Source organism: Anolis carolinensis, chromosome 5, assembly GCF_035594765.1.
Source record: "Anolis carolinensis isolate JA03-04 chromosome 5, rAnoCar3.1.pri, whole genome shotgun sequence".
Taxonomy (NCBI): domain Eukaryota; kingdom Metazoa; phylum Chordata; class Lepidosauria; order Squamata; family Dactyloidae; genus Anolis; species Anolis carolinensis.
The window spans coordinates 7,863,082-7,887,927 of NC_085845.1; the positions used below are offsets into that span (position 1 = coordinate 7,863,082).

The following is a 24,846-nucleotide window of genomic DNA, read 5'->3' on the forward strand; positions in this document are numbered from 1 at the left end:
ATATGCAGTAATGCTATGTAGTAATTACTGTATTTACAAATTTAGCACCAAAATATCACGATATATTGAAAACATTGACTACTAAAAGGCAGACTGTGTTAGATAATTCAGAACGTTGGATAAATGAATGTTGGATAAGTGAGACTCTACTGTATTATTAAATGGGAAAGAAACTGGCTACTGGTTTATAGAGTACATTTGTACTGTGGTCTTTGGTCCCTTCTACACTGCCATATAAAATCCAGATTACCTGCTTTAACTGGATTCTATGGCAGTGTTGACTAAAATAATCCAGTTCAAATCATATAATGTGGATGTCCTGCTTTAATAACCTGGATTATCTGGCAGTGTAGATGGGACCATAGTCATGAGTGCAGAATCAATGCACTTTGGGCCCTTCTACACAGCCATATATAACCCAGGATATCAAGGCAGATAATCCGCAATACAGTAGAGTCTCGCTTATCCAGCCTTCGCTTATCCAACGTTCTGTATTATCCAGCACAGTTTGCCTTTTAGTACTCAATGTTTTTGTGGTCAATTTTTCAATACATTGCAAAGTTTTGGTGCTATATTTGTAAATACAGTAATTATTACATAACATTATTGTGTATTGAACTGCTTTTTCTGTCCATTTGTTGTAAAACACGATGTTTTGGTGCTTAATTTGTAAAATCATAATGTAATTTGATGTTTAATAGGCTTTTCCTTAATCCCTCCTTATTATGCAACGTTTTTGCTTCCCCAACGTTCTGCCGGCCCGTTGGATAAGTGAGACTTTACTGTATCTGCTTTGAACTGGGTTATCTAAGTCCACACTGCCATATCATCCAGTTCAATGTGGATTTTATACAGCTGTGTAGAAGGGGCTTTTGGTCCCACTTTACCTGCCAGGTCTCAATTCTATGGAATCATGGGAGTTTATTTATTTATTTACAGCATTTATATTCCGCCCTTCTCACCCCCAAGGGGACTCAGGGCGGATCACATTACACATATAGGCAAACATTCAATGCCTTTTTAACATAGAACAAAGACAAGACAAACATAGGCTCCGAGCCGGGCCTCGAACTCATGACCTCCTGGTCAGAGTGATTCATTGCAGTGATTGATTGCAGCTGCTCTCCAGCCTGCGCCACAGCCGCTCTGAGTCCCCTTTGGGGGTGAGAAGGGCAGGATATAAATGTAGTAAATAAATAAATAAAATCCCATTCATTCCTTGGAAAAGGTCACCAGGCATTCATTTTTAGCATATCTGTGATCTGAATGAACTCTTCCCTAGTCAGGGGGTTGCTTTGGTTTTAGTTTTGAATACATTTTTAATCAGTTTTATGGATTTTAACTGTTAATTTTTAATTAATACTATTGAAGTGTCATTCTCTTAATGTTTGTATATTTTTGGATTTTCAGTCATATTGAAACACTTTCAATGCAAGCCGCTTTGAGGGGGATATCCTTTGTGGGATATAAAGAAACATAATAATAATCATAATTGGGAGATTAATGGAAACGTCTTTCCCTTTGCCCTAGTTGCTGACTGAAGATGTCTAAGTTTGCAGAGGATGAAGTCAAAAAGTATATCAGGACTAATTTGAAAAAGTTCAATCGCATCCGTGTGGCTCAGATGATCCAACTCCCCTGCCTCACGGATATGGATCGGGTAATAATTCAAGATGTTGCGTATGATCCCTGCCGATGCTCTGGAAGGTGGGAAAAGATTTCCACTCTGGGTGCATCTACACTCTACACTTGATGCAGTTTGGTGCCTCGTAAAATACTTCTCATCCCATGCCTTTTGGATATGTACACAATAATCAATATAATATACAATAATGTATAATATAATATATTGTATATACATACTAGCTGTGCCCGGCCACACGTTGCTGTGGCGAAGTATGGTGGTATGGGAAATAAAGTACTGATGAATTGGTGGTAGTTAAGGTAAAGGGTCCCCTGGGCTGAGTGGGTTGCTAGGAGACCAAGTGAGCGGAGCTTAGCCTTCTAACTGGCAGCAATTGGATAAAAACAATTATTCCTCTCCCTCTAATTAGGGCTTTATTTTTCTTTTCTTTTTGTTGTATCAACCTAGAGGCATGGATGAGGGGTTGTGCTGTCAATTTTCGAGGTTGTGGGGTGTTTACTTTTGTTGTTTTGTCCGCTGCCGTGATGCCATCACTCTTTTATATATATAGATAATATTGATAATATTATAATGTAATACTATTATTATTATTATTAATAATAATAATACAATATAATAATATTAATTATATATGATATATTACATGTAATAATACTAATGATATTACGGTATAGTGATATAGTACAATACAATAATTCAATGCTAGTATTGTGCTTTGCTAATAATATAATATATTGTATGTACATATAATTTGTTATCCGCTCTGAGTCCCCTTTGGGGTGAGAAGGGCGGGATATAAATGTCGTCAATAAATAAATAATGAATAATAAATAAATATGGAGTACTCAGCCTGTGTTTGGGATTCAGGCAGGTTCCCAAACTTCAAGGCTGTGAAGTCCTTTAGTTTTCCCTGCCAAAAAACGATGCAGCATTACTTAAATGTAAATGTCTGCAATGCCATAGCATTGAGGGCTTACTGTAGAATGACACCACTTTTAAATGCCCATACTCGATGCTATGGAATCCTGGGAGTTGTAGTCTTCCAAGGCCTTTAGTCTTCTCTGCCAAAGAATGCTGGTGTCTCACCAAACTTTAACTCCTAGGATTTTGGAGCATTGAGCCGTGGCAGTTAAAGTGGTGTCAAGCTGCATTTGTTGTACAGTCTAGACACACACCCTTGTTTGCACAGTGTGAAATCCTGCAGTTTGTAGTTTGACGAGGATTAGAGCTGCAAATCCCAAATCTAAGATGGGTTGAATGGCATTAAAAGCATGAGCATACCATTTAAAATATGCACATATTTTAAATGGTATGCTCATGCTTTTATGTGAAGCCGTGTTGAGTCTCCTTCAGGAGAAATAAAGCAGGGTATAAATACAAATAATAATAATAATACTCAGAAACTCCTCAAAGCACAGCAGACAAAGAATCAGTGCAAGAAAGCCGCACTACAACCTAATGCTGACAGCTGGCACAACAAAACATTGCATGGAAAGTTCCTTGACAAAATTGAAGGAAAAGCTGATAAGGAGAAGACCTGGCTCTGGCTCACAAATGGGACCCTTAAGAAGGAGACAGAAGGCCTGATCCTTGCAGCCCAGGAGCAAGACATCAGAACAGAGGCAATTAAGGCCAAGATCGAAAAATCAGCTGATGACCCAAAATGCAGACTGTGCAAGGAAGTCGACAAAACCATTGATCATATTCTCAGCTGCTGTAAGAAAATCGCACAGACAGACTACAAACAGAGGCACAACTATGTGGCCCAAATGATTCATTGGAACTTATGCCTCAAGTACCACCTCCCAGCAGTAAAGAACTGGTGGGATCACAAACCTGCAAAAGTATTGGAAAATGAGCACGCAAAGATACTGTGGGACTTCCGAATCCAGACTGACAAAGTTCTGGAACACAACACACCAGACATCACAGTTGTGGAAAAGAAAAAGGTTTGGATCATTGATGTCGCCATCAGTCACATTGATGAAAAACAACAGGAAAAACCCAGCCGTTATCAGGACCTCAAGATTGAACTTCAAAGACTATGGCAGAAACCAGTGTAGGTGGTCCCGGTGGTGATGGGCACATTGGGTGCCGTGCCAAAAGATCTCAGCTGGCATTTGGAAACAATAGACATTGACAAAATTACAATCTGCCAACTGCAAAAGGCCACCCGACTGGGATCTGCACGCATCATCCGAAAATACATCACACAGTCCTAGACACTTGGGAAGTGTTCGACTTGAGATTTTGTGAAACAAAATCCAGCATATCTATCTTGTTTGCTGTGTCATAATAATAATAATAATAATAATAATAATAATAATAATAATAATAATAATAATGGATTCATAGCACTATAGTTCTGCCGTGTGAATGAATCCACAGAACAACAGTTTTCCCTTCTTGCTCTAAAAATGTTACATCCCATAAATGAGAGGTGCAAGGGACAGGGTTGTGGCTTGTATCAATGCAAAACACATTCTTTGTCAGAGGAATCACAGTCACTTCAGGGGTGCAGTCCTTTCTTCCTCTCCTGAAGTTTTTTTCTCCCATTTTTTTCTTTAGCAACAACTCAATGCACATCTCATGCTAAAAGGGAACGATCAAACCGTGTTTGAGTTCTTCCAGCACCTGCAGTGCAGGTACGGCTGGTTGGAAATCCTCATTGAGGCTCTCCAGGTGGATGGCTTAGAAGACTTAGCCAGGGAGCTCCAGGACGTTTACAACACAAATCTACCCCGTGAGTTGCCCTTTCTTCGCCTGCATGCAATCTTGCATTTGTTTTTCTGGGGAATGGAGGACTGTGCAGTCAGTCTTCCGTGTCTGAGGGTTTAACCTTTGCCAATTTGATTATTCACAGGTCCCCTAATAAAACTCTGTGGTCTAGTGCAACTAGAAGTCAACCATGAGGATCTAGATCAGAGCTTTCCAAACTGTGTGCCACATTGCAGGGCGGGGGGCTGATGAAAATGAAAGTTGGAAAAAAATAGCCCAATTAAATACATGCTGTAAAGATGCAACCACCAATTTGCGAAGGACTAAGAACGATTAAGGTTCTTTCAGGCAGGGGCAATCTTTTTATCCCACCGCTGCCACCAATGATGAAGTATTTATAATTACTGCCACCAATTTGTAAAGAGCTAATAATGACTGAAACTCAATTTGGAAAGATGCAACTGCCAAAGACTCAGGGAGGAGACCTTTTACTTTTTTTACTTTCTTCTTCTTCACTTAAAAGGGTAGCGTAACTTGGTTTAGAATATATGCGACAGAGGCTTAGATGTTGGAAGATCACTAACAAGTTTATTCAGGCACAAGCTTGGTGGTTACAATGTTGTTTCTCATTTAGAGGGATTCTTATTAACAGTTACAATACTAGAATGAGATGAATCAACTCTCTAAAGTGTCACTTCTTTTACCTAAAGTAGTTAAAACTTCTTCCTCTGCTACTTTTAAACCGTTACTTCAATGGATCTCTGTGAGTCCAGCTGGGATTGGTTCCCAAAGTCTGAAATTTGGAATTTCCAGTGACTTTAAACCACAGTCACCCCTGTGATATACTATCACAGATTCTCTGTGCCTTACCAGGACACAGACTACATTAAATAAGTCACCAAACTTATTTAAAACTGACTCAGAATGAACAATTGAGTCTCCTTAATCCCATCAACCTGGAATCAATCTTCCTTGTGCCTCATCAGAGCACAGACTGACCTTCTTTTTTAAACTCAGCACTCCTTCAACTAAATGGCATTTGACTCTGTCTACTTCTCCATGGCAACCAGCCTCTGAGTGCTGAGGTGCAATAACTGTAATACTTACCCTTTTAAAACATAAACACACAATTAAACATAACATCTGTAAACCAAAATCCGTACTTCATTACACATGCATTCCCCAAGTTACGAACTAGAGGACATAGAGATGTCTAGAGGGGTGTTCTCTGTAGGAATCTCTAGGTCCTCCTACGTAACTCTTATCATGTTGACTGTTCATTGTTTATATTTTTGTTATGCACTTTTTGTATTTTGCATGTTATACCTTCAGTGATCTGTGAGCCGCCCCGAGTCCCCCTGGGAGATAGTGATGGGATGTAAATAAAAGTTTATTATTATTATTATCACCAATTGACCAGAGTGTCATATTGGAGGACCTAGAGATTCCCAGGGCCCTTCCACATCCATATAACCCAGAATATCAAGGCAGAAAATCCCACCATATCTGCTTTAAACTGGGTTCGCTGAGTCCGCAATGCCATATATTCCAGCTCAAAGCAGATAATGTGGAATTTTATTCAGCTGCGTGGAAGGGGCCATGGGAACCGTATTAATCAAACCTGCCAAAATCAACTCTGCAAAACTAAAACCTGCAAATGAGATGACTGTGAAAGCAAACAAAACAGAAGAATCCTGTGAAATAGAGTTATTGAACAAATGGTGTAAGCAGGTGAGAGGCAAAGTAGTTGAGCCAAGAAGGATCTGCGGGGATTTCAAGGCAAATGAGCAGCAACGTGGCCAGTTTGGACCAGACACAGAGGGTGAACTACTGTCAGGTTGAATTAGAGGAATTCAAAAAGACAACCCAGAATCAGATTGTTTTTACCCAACACTGTCAGTCCATCCAAACCATGTTAACTATTGAGATGTCAGTGACGACACTGGTGCCAGCTGTAATAATAAATGGCATCTTGATTGCCCAGCTTTTCTTGTTACTCCAAGGAATGGGAGGCCAATTTTAACAAGTAAGAAATTCTCATTCAATTTTGTGGTGCTCTTACGTTCAAACTGGGAAACAAAGCTGCCCCCAATGGCAATGCAGTACAGAGCTGCCACTATATTGAGAAATATAAATACTGGAAAAAACAGGAAAGTATACTCAGGATCTACTTTGCAAGCTTTGACACAAATGCTATTGCAGCGTTAAGGGTATATAAGCCAAAAATTGCATACTGTGCGAACGTCCTGCTCAAACTTATATGCTCCACCTCCTGTGGCACATAAAGTAGTGTGGAGGCTTGAGAAGTGTTTATCTTTGCCCATTTGAATAAAAGCAGGCATGTTATAGGTAGGAAAGCGTATAAAGTGCAGATTGCCTTTACGTCCACACAGCGTAAGGTCCTTTAGTTCAAGGTGCACATCCCGGATTCCAGTGGATCCATAAGCAGTGTTGGAGATTAAGTACTTCCGGATGCTCTTCAGGTTCTCCACTTCCTCTTCCTCCTCCTCCGTGGTAATGTCCTTTGGTTCAAAATAAACAAGCTTCACCAGGGTGCCTCCAATATCCAAGCCAAGGAAATGCTAAAGGAAGAAGAGAGAAAAGGATCATCATGTAGATTGCATATATAGTCCCTAACGTACATTTTGTAAGTCTTAAATTCATGCTTTGGATAATATAGGGGAGGGTTAACACCCCTGTGGTGTTTGTTTTGCTGTCTGTGCCCCTGAGATTTCATCTCACTTTCTGTCCCTGTGACGCCCCTGGCTGCGAGAGCACTGGAAACCAATACACCGAGGCCAATAAACAATCTAATATCTTTATTGAGAAATTAAGAATTTAAAACAAAAACAGGCAGAAGATATAGTTCATCAATAGACCTTTCAGGAAAGGTCAAATATAGTCCAGTAATATATTGTCCAATATATAATATTAGAGTTTAAAGTTTGTAATCCAAAACTGAAACGCACTCAAACTTCCAAGCAGTTTGAGTGGGGAAATGTCCAAGTCTTTTACTAGAGTTCAAAGCAAGTCCAAGGCAAGGAGTTGAAGACAAGGCTGGATATACGGCACGACAAGGCAAGGCTGGAATCATGGCAAGACAAGACAAGGAACATGGCCAGGCAAGGCACGGCAAGACTGGAAGGTAGTGGACTTAAACGCAGTCCACACTTGGCTGGAAGAGAAGTTAATCCTCCAAACTGACACGTTGACTCCGCGCTGGCTAGCCAGCGCACAGAACTTTTAAGAACTTTGAATCTTCCCTCGGAACAGGTGTCTTGACTGCTCTTTTCCCAAAGGAAAAGAGCTAGAACAACAACTTGACCAGATGCAAACCTCCCTTAGATTTCTCAGGGGAAAATAGGTTAATCAGCAGATTCCCTTGCTGCTAATCGCGCAGTTCGTCTCCTGCCAGCTTTCTCCTGTCTATTAGTTTGCACAAACATCCTTCTATCAAAGGGAGGGGAACTGGAAGAGAAGACTCCATTTCAAGGCCCTTTTTAATGAGCACCGAACTAGAATTGTCAATAGGGAACATCTGGAACGGGGCAGAGTCTTGCTGAATTGGCACTAAACCTGTTTCCTCATCACTATTGTCCACAATGGAATCAGGTTCACGGCCCAAAGGTCCATGGGACATCACAGTCCCTGTGATCCTTGCTTTGTTGTGGAAACTAGGACTGATAATAAAGTTTCAGCTGTTACATCTTTTCGCCATAATAACTTTCAGGAGTGAATTTCCCTCCCATGGGGTAGATTTTTCACACTTCCTGTTGTCTCACCCTCCATGGGTTCTCAACTAGGAGTCATTTGTAAGTTGGATGTTTGTAACTCAAGCTGTTTTTGAGAGTTGAAGTCCAAAACACCTGGAGGGAAGGCCGAAGTTTGTCAATGCCTGTGATAGCACTGAAATCCCGTGACAGCAGAGGACTGACTGTATGTGTTTTGTTTCACCAGCGTCTCAACGCAAGGCTCCACTAACTGCATCGTCCCCTGCTGTGGGGAATCCGCCTCCGCCAATGCGATCCGGTGCTGTGGGTTTCAGTTCACCGGCTTCTTCTGAACGAATGGCGTCCCCTCCGCGGGATCTGAGTCATAGGGAAGCCCAGGCTTCTCCGCATTTGCTCCCTGAGCGCCAAAGAGCTGCACCCTCAATCCCCAACCCATCCTCAGCCGAAATGAGCAGTTACCATGCACCTGTTCAGGAAACTGACGAGGCCATGGCAGAATCAAAGGTTTGTTTTCCCCTTGGTTTTGGCCTTTTGCACTTTGCTGTAAAAGTTATCCTCAAAAAGAAAGGAAAACCATTTTGAACAGTAATTCTCCAAGTCTGGACATGCTGGGTGGGAGAAACTGGGAACCCTAATTTGTAAAAGAAACTCTGAGTCTATCTATACTGTAGAATTAATGCCATTTGACATCACTTTTTTAAAGGTCGAGACCAAGGCCCCTTCTACCTTGCCATATAATTCAGATTATCAAAGCAGATAATCCGTATTTATTTATGTATTTATGTTTATTTACAGTCCTATTTATATCCCAGGAGCCTCCGGTGGCTTAGGGGATAAAAGCCTTGTGACTTGAAGGTTGGGTTGCTGACCTGAAGGCTGCCAGGTTCGAATCCCACCCGGGGAGAGCGCGGATGAGCTCCCTCTTTCAGCTCCAGCTCCATGCGGGGACATGAGAGAAGCCTCCCACAAGGATGGTAAAACATCAAAACATCCGGGCGTCCCCTGGGCAGCGTCCTTGCAGATTCTCTCACTCCAGAAGCCACTCAAGTTGCTCCTGACACGAAAAAAAAATTATATCCCGCCATTCTTACCCCAAAGGGGACTCAGGGTGCTCAGGATTACAGTGTTCCCTCACTTATAGCGGGGGTAACGTTCCAGGAAATCTGCGAAGTAGGGACACTATTATTATTTTAATATTTAATGTTTATTTATTTACCCCATTGCTGCTTCTCCTCCTCATGGCTGTCCCCTTGCTTCGTGCCTGCCATGTTGCTCTGGCTGCCACTGCTCTTGCAGCCAGGAAAGAAGGTACATCGCCTGGTGAGCGAGTAAGCGAGGGAAGGTGGGTGAGAGAGTGAGGGCAGGAGCCTGGAAGAGGCGGCCAGGCTCTAGCTTCTGGCTCTGCTCCAGCCGGGCCATGCTGGAAACGTGGAGGACTCAGAAGAGAGGGTGGAGAAGCAGCAATGGGGTAAATAAATGTGGCCCGGCTGGAGCGGCGGCAGAAGATGGAGCCTGGCTGCTTCTTCCAAGCTCCTGGTGCCATTGCTGCCCGCTCTCACTCTCTCACCCACCCTCCCTCGCTTGCTCGCTCACTGGGTCGGGTGGTGTTCCTCCTTCCCTGGCTACAGGAGCAGAGGCAGCCAGAGCAACATGGCAGGGGGCAGCCCTGAAGAGAAGCAGCAATGGGGTAAATAAATAAATAAATTCCCCGCGAAAGAGTGAGTCTGTGAAAAGCAAACTGCCAAGTAGTGAGGGAACACTGTATAACAAGAACAAGACAACAACAGATAGAGTTGTATATAGGCTTTCCCATCTTTCGGCATCTTTGGAGGCTGTGCTCAGTTCCGGCCACCAGGGGTGCTGCCGCTCCATCTCCCTGCCAAAGAGCTTTCTTTGTTCGTAAATTTCCTCCTTTTTCTGATCAAAACGCCGAGCCAATATATTTCCCCACTTTAATGCGGTTCACATTTGTTTCCGAACTGCTAGGTAGGCAGAAGCTGGTCTAAAACCCTTTTGAGTTTTAGAAAAGCCCTGAAAACATGGCTATGTGCCCAGGCTTTCGAATATTAAATGAGAAAGACGACCCGGACTGATTTACGGCTACAGCACGAGGATTTTGGATGAACGGATTTTTAACCATATGTTTTATATTTTTATATTGTTTTAATTGCTATGTTTTAATTATGTGTTGGCATCGAATTGTTGCCAATTGTGTTCACCGCCCTGAGTCCCTTCGGGTGAGAAGGGCGGGATATAAATGTTGGAAATAAAAATAAATAAAGGTCAGGAGCTCACCCTGACCAGAGCTTCGAACTCTCAACCTCTGTATGGCAAGATTTATTGCAGTTTAGTTATTAACCTGCTGTGCTAAAGCCTGGCCCTGCATTATGTATCTGCTTTGAATTGGATTATATGAGTCTCCTCTGCCATATAATCCAATTCAAAGCAGATAATCTGGATTTTATGTGGCAGTGTAAAAGGGGCCCAAATTCTATTTCAACACACTTTGAAACATCCTTATATCAACCAGCATTAAAAATGAACTTGTGGTTAATCTGCATAACTATCATGATAAAGGTTTGAGTACTATGGCCTTTATAAGTTCTCAATACAGTAGAGTCTTGCATATCCAACATAAACGGGCCGGCAAAAATTAAGCGAAAATGTTGGATAATAAGGAGGAATTAAGAAAAAGCCTATTAAACATCAAATTACACTATAATTTTATAAAATAAGCAGCAAAACAAGTTTTACAACAAATGGACAGAAAAAAGCAGTTCAATACATGGTAACGTTATGTAGTAATTACTGTATCTACAAATTTAGCACCGAAACATCGCAATGTATTGAAAGCATGGACTACAAAAACATTGACTACTAAAAGCAGACTGCGCTGGATAATACAGAAGGTTGGATAAGCGAGACTACTGTATTTAAAAAATAGACTGATACACTGGGAGGTATAATAACTTTTAACTGCAGAGCTGTGGAATCCAATTGATTGCACATTTTACAAGGTCATTGGTCTTTTCTGACAAATAGTGCTGGTGTCTCACTAAGTTGCTGCTGCCATGAATCCAGAGCATTGAACCATGGCAGTTAAAGTGGAGTCAAACTGCATTAATTCTACAGTATGGTTTCTTTCCTTTTGACTGGTAAAAGCAAAAACAACATGCCTAGGGCATGCTGTAGAAAATGGTCAAACAGAGCAATAATATTTACAATAGTCTCTGTAATTGCTTACAGAGAACAATAGGAATAAATAGTCTTTTTTAAGGTCCATAAAATTGTCTCAGTGCCTTAGAAATAACAGGGCCTCTGAGAGTCAGCAGCCATCTTCACTCCTGACTGTTTCCAGTCAGCATACACACACTCACTGAGAAAAAAAAAACCTACTCAGTAGCGTGGCAGAGAAATTGACCAATCAGATTCTTAGCTGTACGCATGCTCAGCCAATCAGCTTCTTATACGTACTTTTCCAGTTAACCCATCCATTATGGTGTCTTCACAAACCTCCAAAAGCTATGGCGTATCAGTTTGAATGCCTTTTCTCAGCTTTCCAAGCAAATACTGCAAGTGGAAAGCAATTGCTGCAATTACTAGTCTTGCAGGAAAATATGTGGTCAGCGTCCTGCAGATGTTATAATTGTACAGTTTCTGAGTTTTGCTTTTTGTTTGTCATTCACGTACAACATATATATTTTTTAATTACGGAAAATAAAACTTCCTGCGGATGTTGTCCATAAAGTTGTGACGGAGGACCTGGAGAGATGTTTTCATGGATAACAAATTCCATCTCTCATCCAAATACTAACTTGGGCTGCTTAGCTTCCACAATTAGATTGGATTGGTTGCTTTTAGGATAGTTAGGCCCTTGCCTTCAAGTTGTTTGCAGACTAAGAGCAACCCCATTGATACTATAGGGTTTTTTCCCAAAGGCAAAGAATCCTCAGAGGCGGTTTTACCTTTTCTTTCCTTGGAAATATATCCTTCATGGTTTTGGATTGATGTAGCATTGGGGGCTGTGTGGTAGTGGTTAGAGTGTGGCGGGATAGGTGTGTTGTTTCTGTGATGTGTGTTGCTGGGGAAAGCATTTAATTTCGTTGTACCATGTGTTGTGGTAATCTCTGAGCGGTTAGACTCAATTTAATCCTCTCTGGGGGAGATTCCACCAAAATGCAGCAGAGTAGCAAAACCAAAAGCTTTCAAATGCAACAGTTACTTACACGGGGCGAGCAAAGAGAAGCCTTTCAACTTAGGATGGCAATGGAGTGCAGAGTCTCAGTGAAAGTTCAAAAAGCATTTATTCAGGTAAAAAGAATTCCATTGTAGATAGAAAGGCTTGGGAGCTGCCTAGTCTACTCTAGACTTGTTTCTAAGGGAAAATAAGAAAGGAAAAATAACAAACATCTAAATAGTTACATCTTGCCAGGAGAGACAGCAAGATGCTTCTTGTTAGCTAGAAGATCAAAGGGAGAAGAGAGAACCAAAATGGTTCCAACCTCATGGTCCAGTTTATTAAACATAAAAGACATTCTGACCAATGAGAAGTTAGTATCCCTGGAGATTCACATTTCTACTAACTTCAAAGTAAGGGATGTGACGTAAACAGGATAGAGTGGAACACAGTAAAGCATATCTAGGCATGCTTTGGAATCAGGGAGAGGATTCCCTCAATCTAACTCTTATCATCTATCTGACTACATTTAGACTTGAGTAGTCCAGGATGATTCCCAACAATCCCCTTCTTCAGCCTGGGCTGCTCATGTCTATCTTCTCAACACCATGTACAATGACAATAAAGTTGTTCTATTCCATTCTGATATTCCTTGGCAATCTTATTTCAAGAGGAGGTTGTGCCAGGTCCTTTCTAGAGCACCTGATGTTGGTGGTCTCCTATCCATGTATTTTCCAAGGCCCACCCTGCTCAGCTTCCATGACCAATTTGGATCAGGTGACTTCTTGCTCTTTTCCCCTCCAGGCAACACATCACCCCGAAATTCTGGAATTTCATGCACAAGCCTTGCCATTTAGTGTACCAGCTGCGGAGAGGAGTCCGATTAATGCCGGAGCCCCCTCTGCTCCCAGCCCATCCCATGCCTTGTTGACACAGGACCACGTATTACCTGGCACTTCTCTACCGATGCCATCTGAAGCCAGCGCCTCAACTCAGCAGTGGAACAGCCATCAGCAGCGCCCAGTCTGTGTCAGAAACGGCTATTTCGGGAACGCTGGTCTTGTGGCAATGGATAGCGGTGCCTCCCCAGCCCGTGCTGACCCTCTTGCCCACAAGTTGCCTGGAAATCAGCCAGTGGAGGATTTCTATTTGTCAGGTCCAAGCAGCCAAGATGATTCGCAGGAGGAAGAGCGGCTGCGGGAGCAAAATGCCCGGGCGCCAAGCCACTCAGTCAAAGGGAACAGCAACTTGCAGGGACAGACAGATGTAGGGCGAGGGGGAGCCACGGATCGAGGGAGAAACAGCCCCACAAAGAAGGGCGACAGCGAAAGTCCAGTGGTCGTCAGGCCTCGGAATTCCCAAGAAAGAGGTAAGGGTTCTTTGTCCGCCATAGGAGATCTATAAATCTGTGACTCATTAGCAAGGTTTTGGCAGAGCCAGGGTTTGCAGGGATGAAGTACAGTAGAGTCTCACTTATCCAAGCTAAACAGGCCGGCAGAAGCTTGGATAAGTGAATATGTTGGATAATAAGGAGTGATTAAGGAAAAGCCTATTAAACATCAAATTAGGTTATGATTTTACAAATTAAGCACCAAAACTTCATGTTATACAACAAATTTGGCAGAAAAAGTAGTTCAATACGTAGCAATGTTATGTTGTAATTACTGTATTTACAAATTTAGCACCAAAATATCACGATAGATTGAAACCATTGACTACAAAAATGGCTTGGATTATCCAGAGGCTTGGATAAGCAAGGCTTGGATAAGTGAGACTACTGTACCAGAATTTTTGCATTAGCAGGGCTGTAGATGTGATTGGGCCTCTGGTAGCGCAGTGTGTTAAAGCGCTGAGCTGCTGAACTTGCGGACCAAAAGGTCACAGGTTCAAATCCGGGGAGCGGAATGAGCGCCCGTTGTTAGCCCCAGCTTCTGCCAACCTAGCAGTTTGAAAACATGCAAATGTGAGTAGATCAATAGGTACTGCTTCGGCAGGAAGGTAACAGCGCTCCATGCAGTCATGCCGGCCACATAACCTTGGAGGTGTCTACGGACAACGCCGGCTCTTCGGCTTAGAAATGGAGATGAGCACCAACCCCCAGAGTCGGGCACAACTGGACTTAACATCAGGAGAAACCTTTACCTTTACTAGATGTGATCTCCTCTCACTTGGTTATCCTCCTTTTGTTTTGGCTTGCTCATAAAATGAAGCAGATTTATTATTCCCAGAAACATTATATTATTGGGAGCTGTTGTTGCTCCCTCAGCTTGGCTTGCAAAAATTTGGGAGGTGCTTTGTTCAGGAGAGGAACAAGCGTGAGTAAAGTCCTGTAGAATTTTACACCACTTGAACTGCCCTGGCTTGATGCTGTGGAATCGTGCAGCGTGTTATTTTACAAGGTCTTCCACCTTCTCTGCCAAAGAATGCTGATGCCTCATTAAATTCCAGGATCCCATAGCATGGAGCCGTGGCACTTAAAGTGGTATCAAAGTGCATTCATTCTGCAGTGCAGATGCACCCTGAGCTTGGCTCGCAAGCCTTGCAGCAGAATTTTGCAGAGCTCATCTCTCAAGCTTTGTTCCATGAGAAGAAGAGCAAAACTGGGTGCCGTGAGCTGAGATTGGAAACAGCAGGATCCTTTACTCAGTTATTATTTATTTTATTTTTATCCTGCCTTGCTTCTGATATAATGACTCAAAGTAACTTGACCACGATGAGCCCCTTCCCTGCTACACTCATCTTCCCAGCAGCAAGAATATGTGGGGTTGGGATGTATCCCCCTACTATCCATGATCGGAGTATATACAGAGAAATAGGCAGATACCGAAAATTCTTTGGGGGATATACGGTTTAAGGGGAGAGGCTTCAAGGAGCTGAAGGCATCTCTCAGATGAGGTATGTCTTCCTAGGCAGAAGGGACATAAAAGCATCGTTTTTTTTCCATGTCAGGAGTGACTTGAGAAACTTCCATGTCGCATCTGATGTGAGAGAATTGACCGTCTGCAATGACATTGCCCAGGCGACGCCCGGATGTATGATGCTTTACCATCCTGTGGGAGGCTTCTCTCATTTCCCTGCATGGAGAGCTAGAGCTGACAAACGGGAGCTCACCCTGCTCCCGTGATTCAAACTGCTGACTTTTTGGTCAGCAGTCCTGCTGGCTTAAGGGTTTTAACCCATTGCGCTACCAGGGGCTCTGTAGCATACTCTGCATACTATTTGTAGAATTATTATTATTTTATTATGACACAGCAAACAAGATAGATATGCTGGATTTTGTTTCACAAAATCACAAGTTGAACACTTCCCAAGTGTCTAGAACTATGTGATGTATTTTCGGATGATGTGTGCAGATCCCAGTAGGGTGGCCTTGTGCAGTTGGCAGATCGTAATTTTGTCAATTTCTATTGTTTCCAAATGCCGGCTGAGATCTTTTGGCACGGCACCTAATGTGCCCATCACCACCGGGACCACCTGTACTGGTTTCTGCCAGAGTCTTTGAAGTTCAATCTTGAGGTCCTGATAGCGGCTGAGTTTTTCCTGTTGTTTTTCGTCAATGTGACTGTCACCTGGGACGGCAACATCAATGATCCAAACCTTTTTCTTTTCCACATCTGTGATGTCTGGTGTGTTGTGTTCCAGAACTTTGTCAGTCTGGATTCGGAAGTCCCACAGTATCTTTGCGTGCTGATTTTCCAATACTTTTGCAGGTTTGTGATCCCACCAGTTCTTTACTGCTGGGAGGTGGTACTTGAGGCTTAAGTTCCAATGGATCATTTGGGCCACATAGTTGTGCCTCTGTTTGTAGTCTGTCTGTGCGATTTTCTTACAGCAGCTGAGGAAATGATCAATGGTTTCGTCGGTTTCCTTGCACAGTCAGCATTTTGGGTCATCAGCTGATTTTTCGATCTTGGCCTTAATTGATTTTGTTCTGATGTCTTGCTCCTGGGCTGCAAGGATCAGGCCTTCTGTCTCCTTCTTCAGGGTCCCATTTGTGAGCCAGAGCCAGGCCTTATCAGCTTTTCCTTCAATTTTGTCAAGGAACTTTCCATGCAATGTTTTGTTGTGCCAGCTGTCAGCTCTAGTTTGTAGTGCGGTTTTCTTGTACTGATTTTTTGTGTGCTGTGCTTTCAGGAGTTTCTCATTTTTGACTTCACAGCAGACAAAAAATCAGTACAAAAATTATTATTATTATTATTATTACCCTGTGTTTTTCTCTACAACAGAGACTCAAAGCGACTTAGAATAAAGCCAATGCAATACAATTTAAAACCTAAACATATACAAACATTAAAATAGAATTACATATTAATGGTGTTAAAAACAAACAACTGATTAAAAAGCCAGGTACAGAGGAAGGTATTATTATTTTATTTATTTATTTATTTATTCCCGGCTTTATCTCTTCTGAAGGAGACTAAAGGTATCATCTGCAATCAAAATGATTAATATTTTATGCCAGGGATTCAATTCTATAATCTATATAGAACTCTGTATTTGCATTGTGTTCCTCTTGTCACAGTGTTTCATGGGGAAATCTATCTCCCCTCAGTGAAAAGATAAATTTTCCAGAAATTGACTTTTGTATGTCCATTTAGTTCATCATGCAGGCACTTGGTGTGCACATAATGCACACCGTCTCATCCGTGTGCTGATAAACATGTCCTGTGCAATTGATCCTGTGCAGGTGACCATGTTGCAACGATTGCCACTCCTCAGCCCATCTCCAGAGTTCCTCAGCTTGGCAGTTCTCTTTCCAGCCGTCCCCTGCGACCCTGGCGCCCATCAGAGAATGTGAACGTCCCCCCAAATCCCATTGCTGTGCCACCTTCTGGCTTTGACGAATTCTCTTCCACGGTTGCCATCCCACCAAGCTCACATTCCTCTGTGCAAAGTAGGGCGGACTTTGGGGACCCAAAGGCTCCCATTCAAGAGAGGAAGTGGTCTGCTGGAGGAGACACAGACGCTCCTACATTGGCACAAGATAAGGTAAGATCTTGGAACAACCTTGAGATGTGGGATTTGTGAGGTGTTGAAGGCAAGATCTTGAAAGCTGGAATGTTATGATAATTTGGGATCGTCATAGCCAGGGGTCCCCAAACTTTTAAAACTGGGGGCCAGTTCATGATCCCTCAGCCCGTTGGAGAGCCGGAATATAGTTGGCCACTGAGCAATAATAATAATCATAATCATAATAATAATAATATTTAGCCCAACCCTCTCCCGCTTTTGTGCACCAAAAGCACAAGTAAAGCACCCCTGACAGATGGCCACCCAGACTCAATGTTAATAATAATAATAATAATTAAAAAAGAGGGTTGGAAGAGACCCCTTTGGCCATTTAGCCCAACCCCCTTCTGTCTTTGTGTCGTGGGGGCCAGAGAAAAGGCATTGATGGGCCGCATGTGGCCCGCAGGCTGTAGTTTGGGAACCCCTGGTCATAGCATTGGAAGTGGCCTCTTGGACCATTGAGACCAACGCCTTGCGAAATATCAAGAGGAGACCACCACTGTCTCTAGGCTAGGCATGGGCAAACTTGGGCCCTCCAGGTGTTTTATACTTCAACTCCCATGATTCCTAACAGCCAGTAGGCTATTAGGAATGGTGGGAGTTGAAGTCCAAAACACCTGGAGGGCCCAAGTTTGTCCATGCCTGGTCTAGGCACTTCATTCAACCACTTTCACTGCCAGACAGTTCTTTTTAAGTTCATTTGCAGTCTACTCTCCTTTGATTTAGACCACATTCTACCCTTTGAAGTAGCACAGAACAAAAAGTCCTGCTTCTCACTATTATTACCCTTGGTTCTGATGGACTGAATATTTATTGGCCTGCTTGCTTACCCAGCTTCTTTGATCCTCCCTCTCCTCTCAATCTGTTGGAGAGTTCTTTGTGGATCTGGGAAATCCCATCACTGGTAAAAGTTAATGAAGTTTCCTTTTTGAGTTGCTGTGAGTTTTCTAGGCTGTATAGCCAAGTTCCAGAAGCATTCTCTCCTGACGTTTTGCCCACACCTATGGCAGGTGTCCTCAGAGGTTGTGAGTTCTGTTAGAAATGAGTCAAGTGGGGTTTATATATATCTGTAGAATAATGTCCAGGGTGGGAGAAAAAACTTTTGTCTGTTTGAAGCAAGTTTGAATGTTGCCATTAGCCACCTTGATTAGCATTGAATAGCCTTCCAGCTTCAAAGCCTCCTTTCATGAGAGATTTAAGTCTCCTTTGTAGCTTTGTGCTTGAAAAGTGACTCTTTGTGTATATTATGCCTTATACTAAGGAGACTGTTAGTTGGTTAGATAGCTCCTTCTGCTTTCTCATTTTCTCCATTCAGTTATGGAAGAAAAGGGTGGGTGCAACAAGACTGTAGAATTAAATAATGATGATGATGATGATAATAATAACTTTATTTTTATACCCTGTCTCCATCTCCCCGAAGGGACTCGGGGCGGCTTATATGGGGTCAAGCCCAGATAAAAACAATAACGAAGTAAAAACACATCAAATAAAAAAGACATGTGCAGTTGTAAAATTTTAAACATTAACATAAAAAATAAAATAGCAAACTTAATAAAACATAATTAAAACACAAAAATGTTATAAAAAACCGAACTGGGTAAAGTGCACTGTATAAATGTGTAAACATGAGGTAGCTGATAAAGTGCTGCAATTTGACACCACTTTAACTGCCCTGGCTCAATGCTATAGAACCATGGGAGTTATAGTTTTGCCAGATTGTTAGCCTTCGCTGCTGAAGAGTGTTGATGCCTCATGAAAGTACAACTCCCGTGATTCTATAGCACTGAGTCATGGCAATTATAGTGGTGTGAAACTATTTGATTGTGATGGAACTGTTAATAAATAAACCTTTTAACTGAAATCTCCATTCTCTTGAAGCAAGAGGTTACTGTAGGCATTAGTCAAACCCAGACTTAACCTATATTTTCACATGTATAGTTGCGCCCCCGGTAGCGCAGCGGATTAAACCACCGAGCTGCTGAATTTGCTGACCGAAAGGTCAGCGGTTCAAATCCAAGGAGCGGGGTGAGTGACCGCTGTTAGCCCCAGCTTCTGCCAATCTAGCAGTTCGAAAACATGCAAATGTGAGTAGCTCAATAGGTATCTCTCCAGTGGGAAGGTAACGGTGCTCCATGCAGTCATGCCAGCCACATAACCTTGGAGGTGTCTATGGACAACTTTGGCTCTTCGGCTTAGAAATGTAGATGAACATCAACCCCCAGAGTCGGACACGACTGGACTTAATGTCAGGTTAAAACCTTTACCTTTACTATAGTTGAGAAAGAAAGCTTCCTCTCTGTTTTAGTTTTCTCTCTCTGAGTCCTACATACAGATCTACAAATATTAATTAAAACCTGTTTACAGTAATAGACGCTCCAAATATAAATAGCCCACATGGTTCAAGTTGTTTGGAATTCACATGGATCATTCTGTGTGTTTTGACAAGCAAGTCAGAAGGAAAGGCTGCCATCTACACTGTAGAATTAATGCAGTTTAATGCCACTTTCATCGCTATGGCTCAATGCCGTGGAATCAGGAAAATTTATTTAGGTGAGGCACCAGCACTCTTTGGCAGAGAAGGCTGAAGACCTTATAAAACAGCAACTCCCACGATTCCCTAACATTCAGCCATGGCAGTAAGCATGGTGTCAAACCACATTAACTCTACAGTGTAGATACATCCAAAGAGAGCCAATTATTGGGATCATGAATCCGTGACAGACAGAATGGGCTGCGTATTGAATCATGCGGATGTGCTTTGATGCGAAGTGTTAAATTCTTATGCATACTTACATGAGAAAAACAAAGTTGTAGAGGATATATATGGGAAACTTGGAAATTTTCCTTTTCTTTCCTGTCTGAGAGATTGAATTGATACCTTGCCTCTTCCCCACAGGTGTCCAGGGTAAGCCAGCCTTTGTGCACGGTAAATCCAAGGAAGAGAAGGAATGGTTCTTCATGTATCACCAGAGGCAATGATGACGGTGATGATGATGATGATGATGATGGCCCATGCAAACCTGGGGTCCTGAAATCGGTCCCAGGCACAAGTTCTCCAGGGCAACTCTTTAATGACCCAGAGACAGTATATTCTGGCAGATCAGAAAGGTTGTGCATGAGTTCTTTAACGGAAGACCCTTTAATTCTGAGCGATTTGAGCGGTCCACCTGGAGAGCAGCACTCTGACTCAGTTCTAGGTGCCATTTCAGGACGAAATGTGATGGGTGAAAGAGGTGACGCACCTCTTCAGCTCTCAAATGCCGACCAAGAGGTCGGCGGGTCCATCAGAACCTATGAGGTCCAAGTGGGGAAAGATGCCAGTGTGGATCTCACCACAGCCCCAAATATCATTGACCCTCGGAGACGCCAAGCGAATCGGTCTTCACCTGACTGCCCTGATTTGGCGACAGATCCTTCACTAATCACACCAGCCAATTCCCATGAAGGTGAAGCATCAATTCCTGATGATGCTTCACCTCCACGGATCCCAGATGATTATAAATTGCCTCTTGTTGGGTTGGCTTTGGTGGCTTTGGCAGCCATAGCATTCGCCCTGTATAAGAGGAAATAGGGTGATAGAAATTGCCCATCGGTCCTATGCCTAGCCAATAATACAACAGCCTTCCTACCCACTTATGCCTTCAAGCGGAGGGGAAATGCTTTCTTCTAATATACATTTTACATAAATTTGCATGATGCCCACAGCAATGGGAAACTCACCAGCTGCCTTGCACGTTTACCTTGGTCCACTTTTAGATCTCTCTTCAAGAATGGGACTTTTTAAAAAAATCAGACAGATATCATTTGATAGGTAAAATGTAGTTGGATATATCAGCCTGTCATTAATGTCTCTCCTGATCAATTCAGTCAGATTTCTCTGGTGGAATGATGGCTTTTTCTAAATAACAGTTAATAAAAGATACAATGTGTTGTTGTGGAAATGTGGTATGGCACTCTCCTCTGTCAAAAAGTGGGACTTTTTTCTTCAGCTAATCTTTGTGTCAAATTCAGTGTAATTATACGCAGTTTGGTCCCCATATGTTCCTGAATTTACCATGGATAATAGTGAGCCCTGTTGAAATTAAAGGATTCCACCAGAAGTTACTATAGAGTCACTGCGGAAGACCTAGGAAGTTCCTAGAGATGTATTCTCTGGCAATTTGTTTGGAAATTTGAAACCAGACATCTGGCTACTCCTGTTTTGAGTTTTTTTTTGTTATTGCATATTTGCAGGGATGGTGCAACCCCAGAGTGAACTGTGGAGATGAAAATTTGCCCTTTTGCATGCACTAAATATAACTTCCCATTGAAGCATTCCATGGAGGACCTAGGAAATGTCTGTAGAGAGGACATATATTTTGTTGGATGCAGCTAGATGAAACCACAACCTTAGCTTTTCACCTATGGAGAGAACATGGGTGGTTATATCGCATCATGCTGTAGAGCAATGTGGACAAAGTATGGTCCACAAGTTGCATGTGGCTCCACGTCTGTTTTGAAGAAGGGGGCAAAAAATGTAGTTTTTCTCTCCTGAAAGCCTCCAGCGCTTGTGGCTTTGCAATAAAATGCAATGCTAGGCCCATGAACTTCTTCCTCTCCACAATTTGAAACCAGACATCCGGCTACTCCTGGTTTGAGGTTTTTGTTATTCTTGCATATTTGCAGGGATGGTGCAACTTCACAGTGAACTATGGAGATGTGAAGTTGCACTAAAACTGCCAAATCTAGCCCTAAGCTTCTAGATGATGTCAACTGGATAATAGGTGGGTGCTCCCTATCCACACATCCTATATCCAAGTATTTCATTCCCAAAAAAAACCCAAAACAAAAAAAAATCAAACTATGGTTTTGTCATTTTCTAGAATAGTGGTTCTCAACCTGTGGGTCCCCAGGTGTTTTGGCCTACAACTCCAGAAATCCCAGCCAGTTTACCAGCTGTTAGGATTTCTGGGAGTTGGAGACCAAAACATCTGGGGACCCATAGGTTGGGAACCACTGTTCTAGAAGGAACGCTATTTTACCATGCTGTTGTATTAAAATCCAAAGATTTTGTTATCCGTTGAAGGTCCTAGAATCAAATCCCAGCACTGTTGGAAATAGAGCGAGATGGGCCTTTGTTCTGATCCAGCAAAGCTTTTCCTTTGGTTACTAGATTCCAGCTGATCTCTAATAACTTCATGAAGAGGATGGTTTGACCACAAATGACCAAGTTGATGCTTTATGGTTGGCATTTCTTGGAGTCAAGTCAATGTGCTGTCTATCGTGCTTCAAACCTGATTTTGTATTGCATTGAAGAGGACTAGCAGTTTCTAAAAAAAAGTTATTTTCTTTTTTCAGCACATACATGCTTACTTGAAAGTCTCTTTGGCTATTACACTAACACATTTTATTTGGTATACTGCAACAAAAACCTGGAGGGATGACGACGACGATAATAATGACAATCGTCATCTCACATTCTTAAAAATGACTCAAAGCATTCCAAACAAACATGTCTCCAAGGAATCTTCTATATTGATCATAGAATCAGGAGTTAATAAGATACACCTGATTATTTTTTGCCAATTTTGGTCATAGGGTAGTATGTTTTCAGGGCTGTCTGGCCATGTTCCAGAAGTATTATCTCCTGACGTTTCGCCCACATCTATGGCAGGCATCCTCAGAGGTTGTGAGATTTTGGTCATCTCCATTTTGAGAGATGGTTCCTGCAATTTTTTGGGTTTACACTAAGGTTCAGGTTTAGAGTACTATTTCACCAAATTAAACCACTATTAGTCTGAAAAATGTGGTAGCAGCACTTTACAAGAAGGCCACTCAAGAATGGAAATAAAATAGAACTTTTTAAGAATTGCCTTGCACAGCTAAAGTACTCCTGAGAGATGTCCATCCAGCCTCTTTTTTAAAAAAATCCTTCCTGGATATATTTCTAGAAGCTATCGCTTGTATTTCAAAGTATTTTGAGACTGACTTTGTATTGGACTGGCGATCAAGAGCTACTAACTCTACAAAAGGCCTGATCCTGATTCAAATTTTAAAAATTTGCAAAAAAAACAAAAAACATCAACACAACACATTTCTCGATCTGCCTTTGGAGAGTCTATTGTAATGAGATTCTGGAGTTGAAAATGTGTAACTATACCACTAATGTTTTTTCCAGTGCCAGACTTGCATTAAAACTAACCAATGTATTCCATAATATTTCTTGCCAAGAGCATCATATTAAAATATACTCTCATTCCACCTTAAGCACGACATTAGGAAAGTAAACTTACTGGCTCATTATATCAGTTAACTTTAAAAAGAGAGAAACATCTTCATATTATTAGATGTATTCACTGCTTTCTTCTCCTAAAAGGGGCTCAAAGAAGCTAACAACACTCTATATATACAGTAGAGCCTCACTTATCCAACACTCGCTTATCCAACGTTCTGGATTATCCAACGCATTTTTGTAGTCAATGTTTTCAATATATTATGATATTTTGGTGCGAAATTCGTAAATACAGTAATTACTACATAGCATTACTGCGTATTGAACTACTTTTTCTGCCAGATTTGTTGTATAACATGTTTTGGTGCTTAATTTGTAAAATCATAACCTAATTTGATGTTTAATAGGCTTCTCCTTAATCTCTCCTTATTATCCAACATATTCGCTTATCCAACGTTCTGCCGGCCCGTTTATGTTGGATAAGTGAGACTCTACTGTGTGTGTGTGTGTATACACACATACACACGAAAAATATTCTTGCAGCCTTTCGCTGTTAAGTATTTCTCCATTTATTCAAAACCAGGTTGCAGTTGCCTCCAGCTTCTCCAGATCCTTCATATAAAATGACTTCCAAATTTGCTCCCCAAATCCTGCCATTTATCTCGCCAGCTTCGCAGCTAAGCTCTCCAATGTATTAACGATTTCCGAAAGCGGAGATTTAGCTCAGACAGTATTTGTGCTGAAAGCTCAGCGATTGGATTCTTTTGATAAACTCTTAAGACAGAGCTAAGCTTTAAGGAACTGCAGCAAAGAAGGGAATAAATGCAACCGCCAGAAGATCTCGGCGCACGTGGCGCTTCGGTAATCTATGTAAGTGGGTCAGTAGGTTAACGTGGGCATCGTTCCAACGAAGCTGGTGAAATGCAGGGTGCATCTGTCAGTGAGATACAACACACAGCATTTTCAAGTCTAGGTTACAATAGACTTCCCCCCTTTTCCAATGCTAAATTGCCCTTATTAGGCAGAAGGCTGAACAAGAAACCTTTTAAATCGTGAGCCACTTTGCATCTCAGTCACAAATCCCAATAATTACCTAAATTATATTAACAAGACCTTTGCAATTAGGTGTATTTAGCAACGTGACCACAGGCTACGTCTACACTGGAATGCCACGTGAACTGCCTAGGTTCAATGCTATAGTATCCTGTAAATCAGTGGTTCTCAACCTGTGGGTCCCCAGTGTCATGGTTTGCAAAGATACTATATGTGTGTTAACTGGAAAATCAAATGCATGAAGCCGAATGGCTGAGTTTGCAAGGACCTGAGAATTGGTTTGTAACTGTTGCTATCCTGC

The 24,846-nt window shown here is 42.1% G+C and overlaps 1 protein-coding gene across 3 annotated transcripts in view; it reads left to right on the forward strand.

Annotated features, from left to right (window-relative positions):
* Nucleotides 1-21,222, forward strand: part of mavs (mitochondrial antiviral signaling protein) — a 28,657-nt gene extending 7,435 nt beyond the window's left edge. The window contains exons 4-9 of one of the 3 annotated variants that reach the window (XM_062982254.1): nt 1,531-1,660; nt 4,214-4,388; nt 8,321-8,598; nt 13,076-13,640; nt 16,959-17,260; nt 20,178-21,222. In XM_062982254.1, coding sequence (XP_062838324.1) covers nt 1,544-1,660; nt 4,214-4,388; nt 8,321-8,598; nt 13,076-13,640; nt 16,959-17,260; nt 20,178-20,852 — 2,112 coding nt within the window. In that variant the 5' untranslated portion in view covers nt 1,531-1,543 and the 3' untranslated portion in view covers nt 20,853-21,222. Of the gene's footprint in view, nt 1-1,528; nt 1,708-4,213; nt 4,389-8,320; nt 8,599-13,075; nt 13,641-16,958; nt 17,261-20,177 lie in introns of those variants that run through there. The other 2 variants (XM_062982255.1, XM_062982256.1) reach the window with 2 other exon arrangements.
* Nucleotides 21,223-24,846: the final 3,624 nt, after the last annotated feature.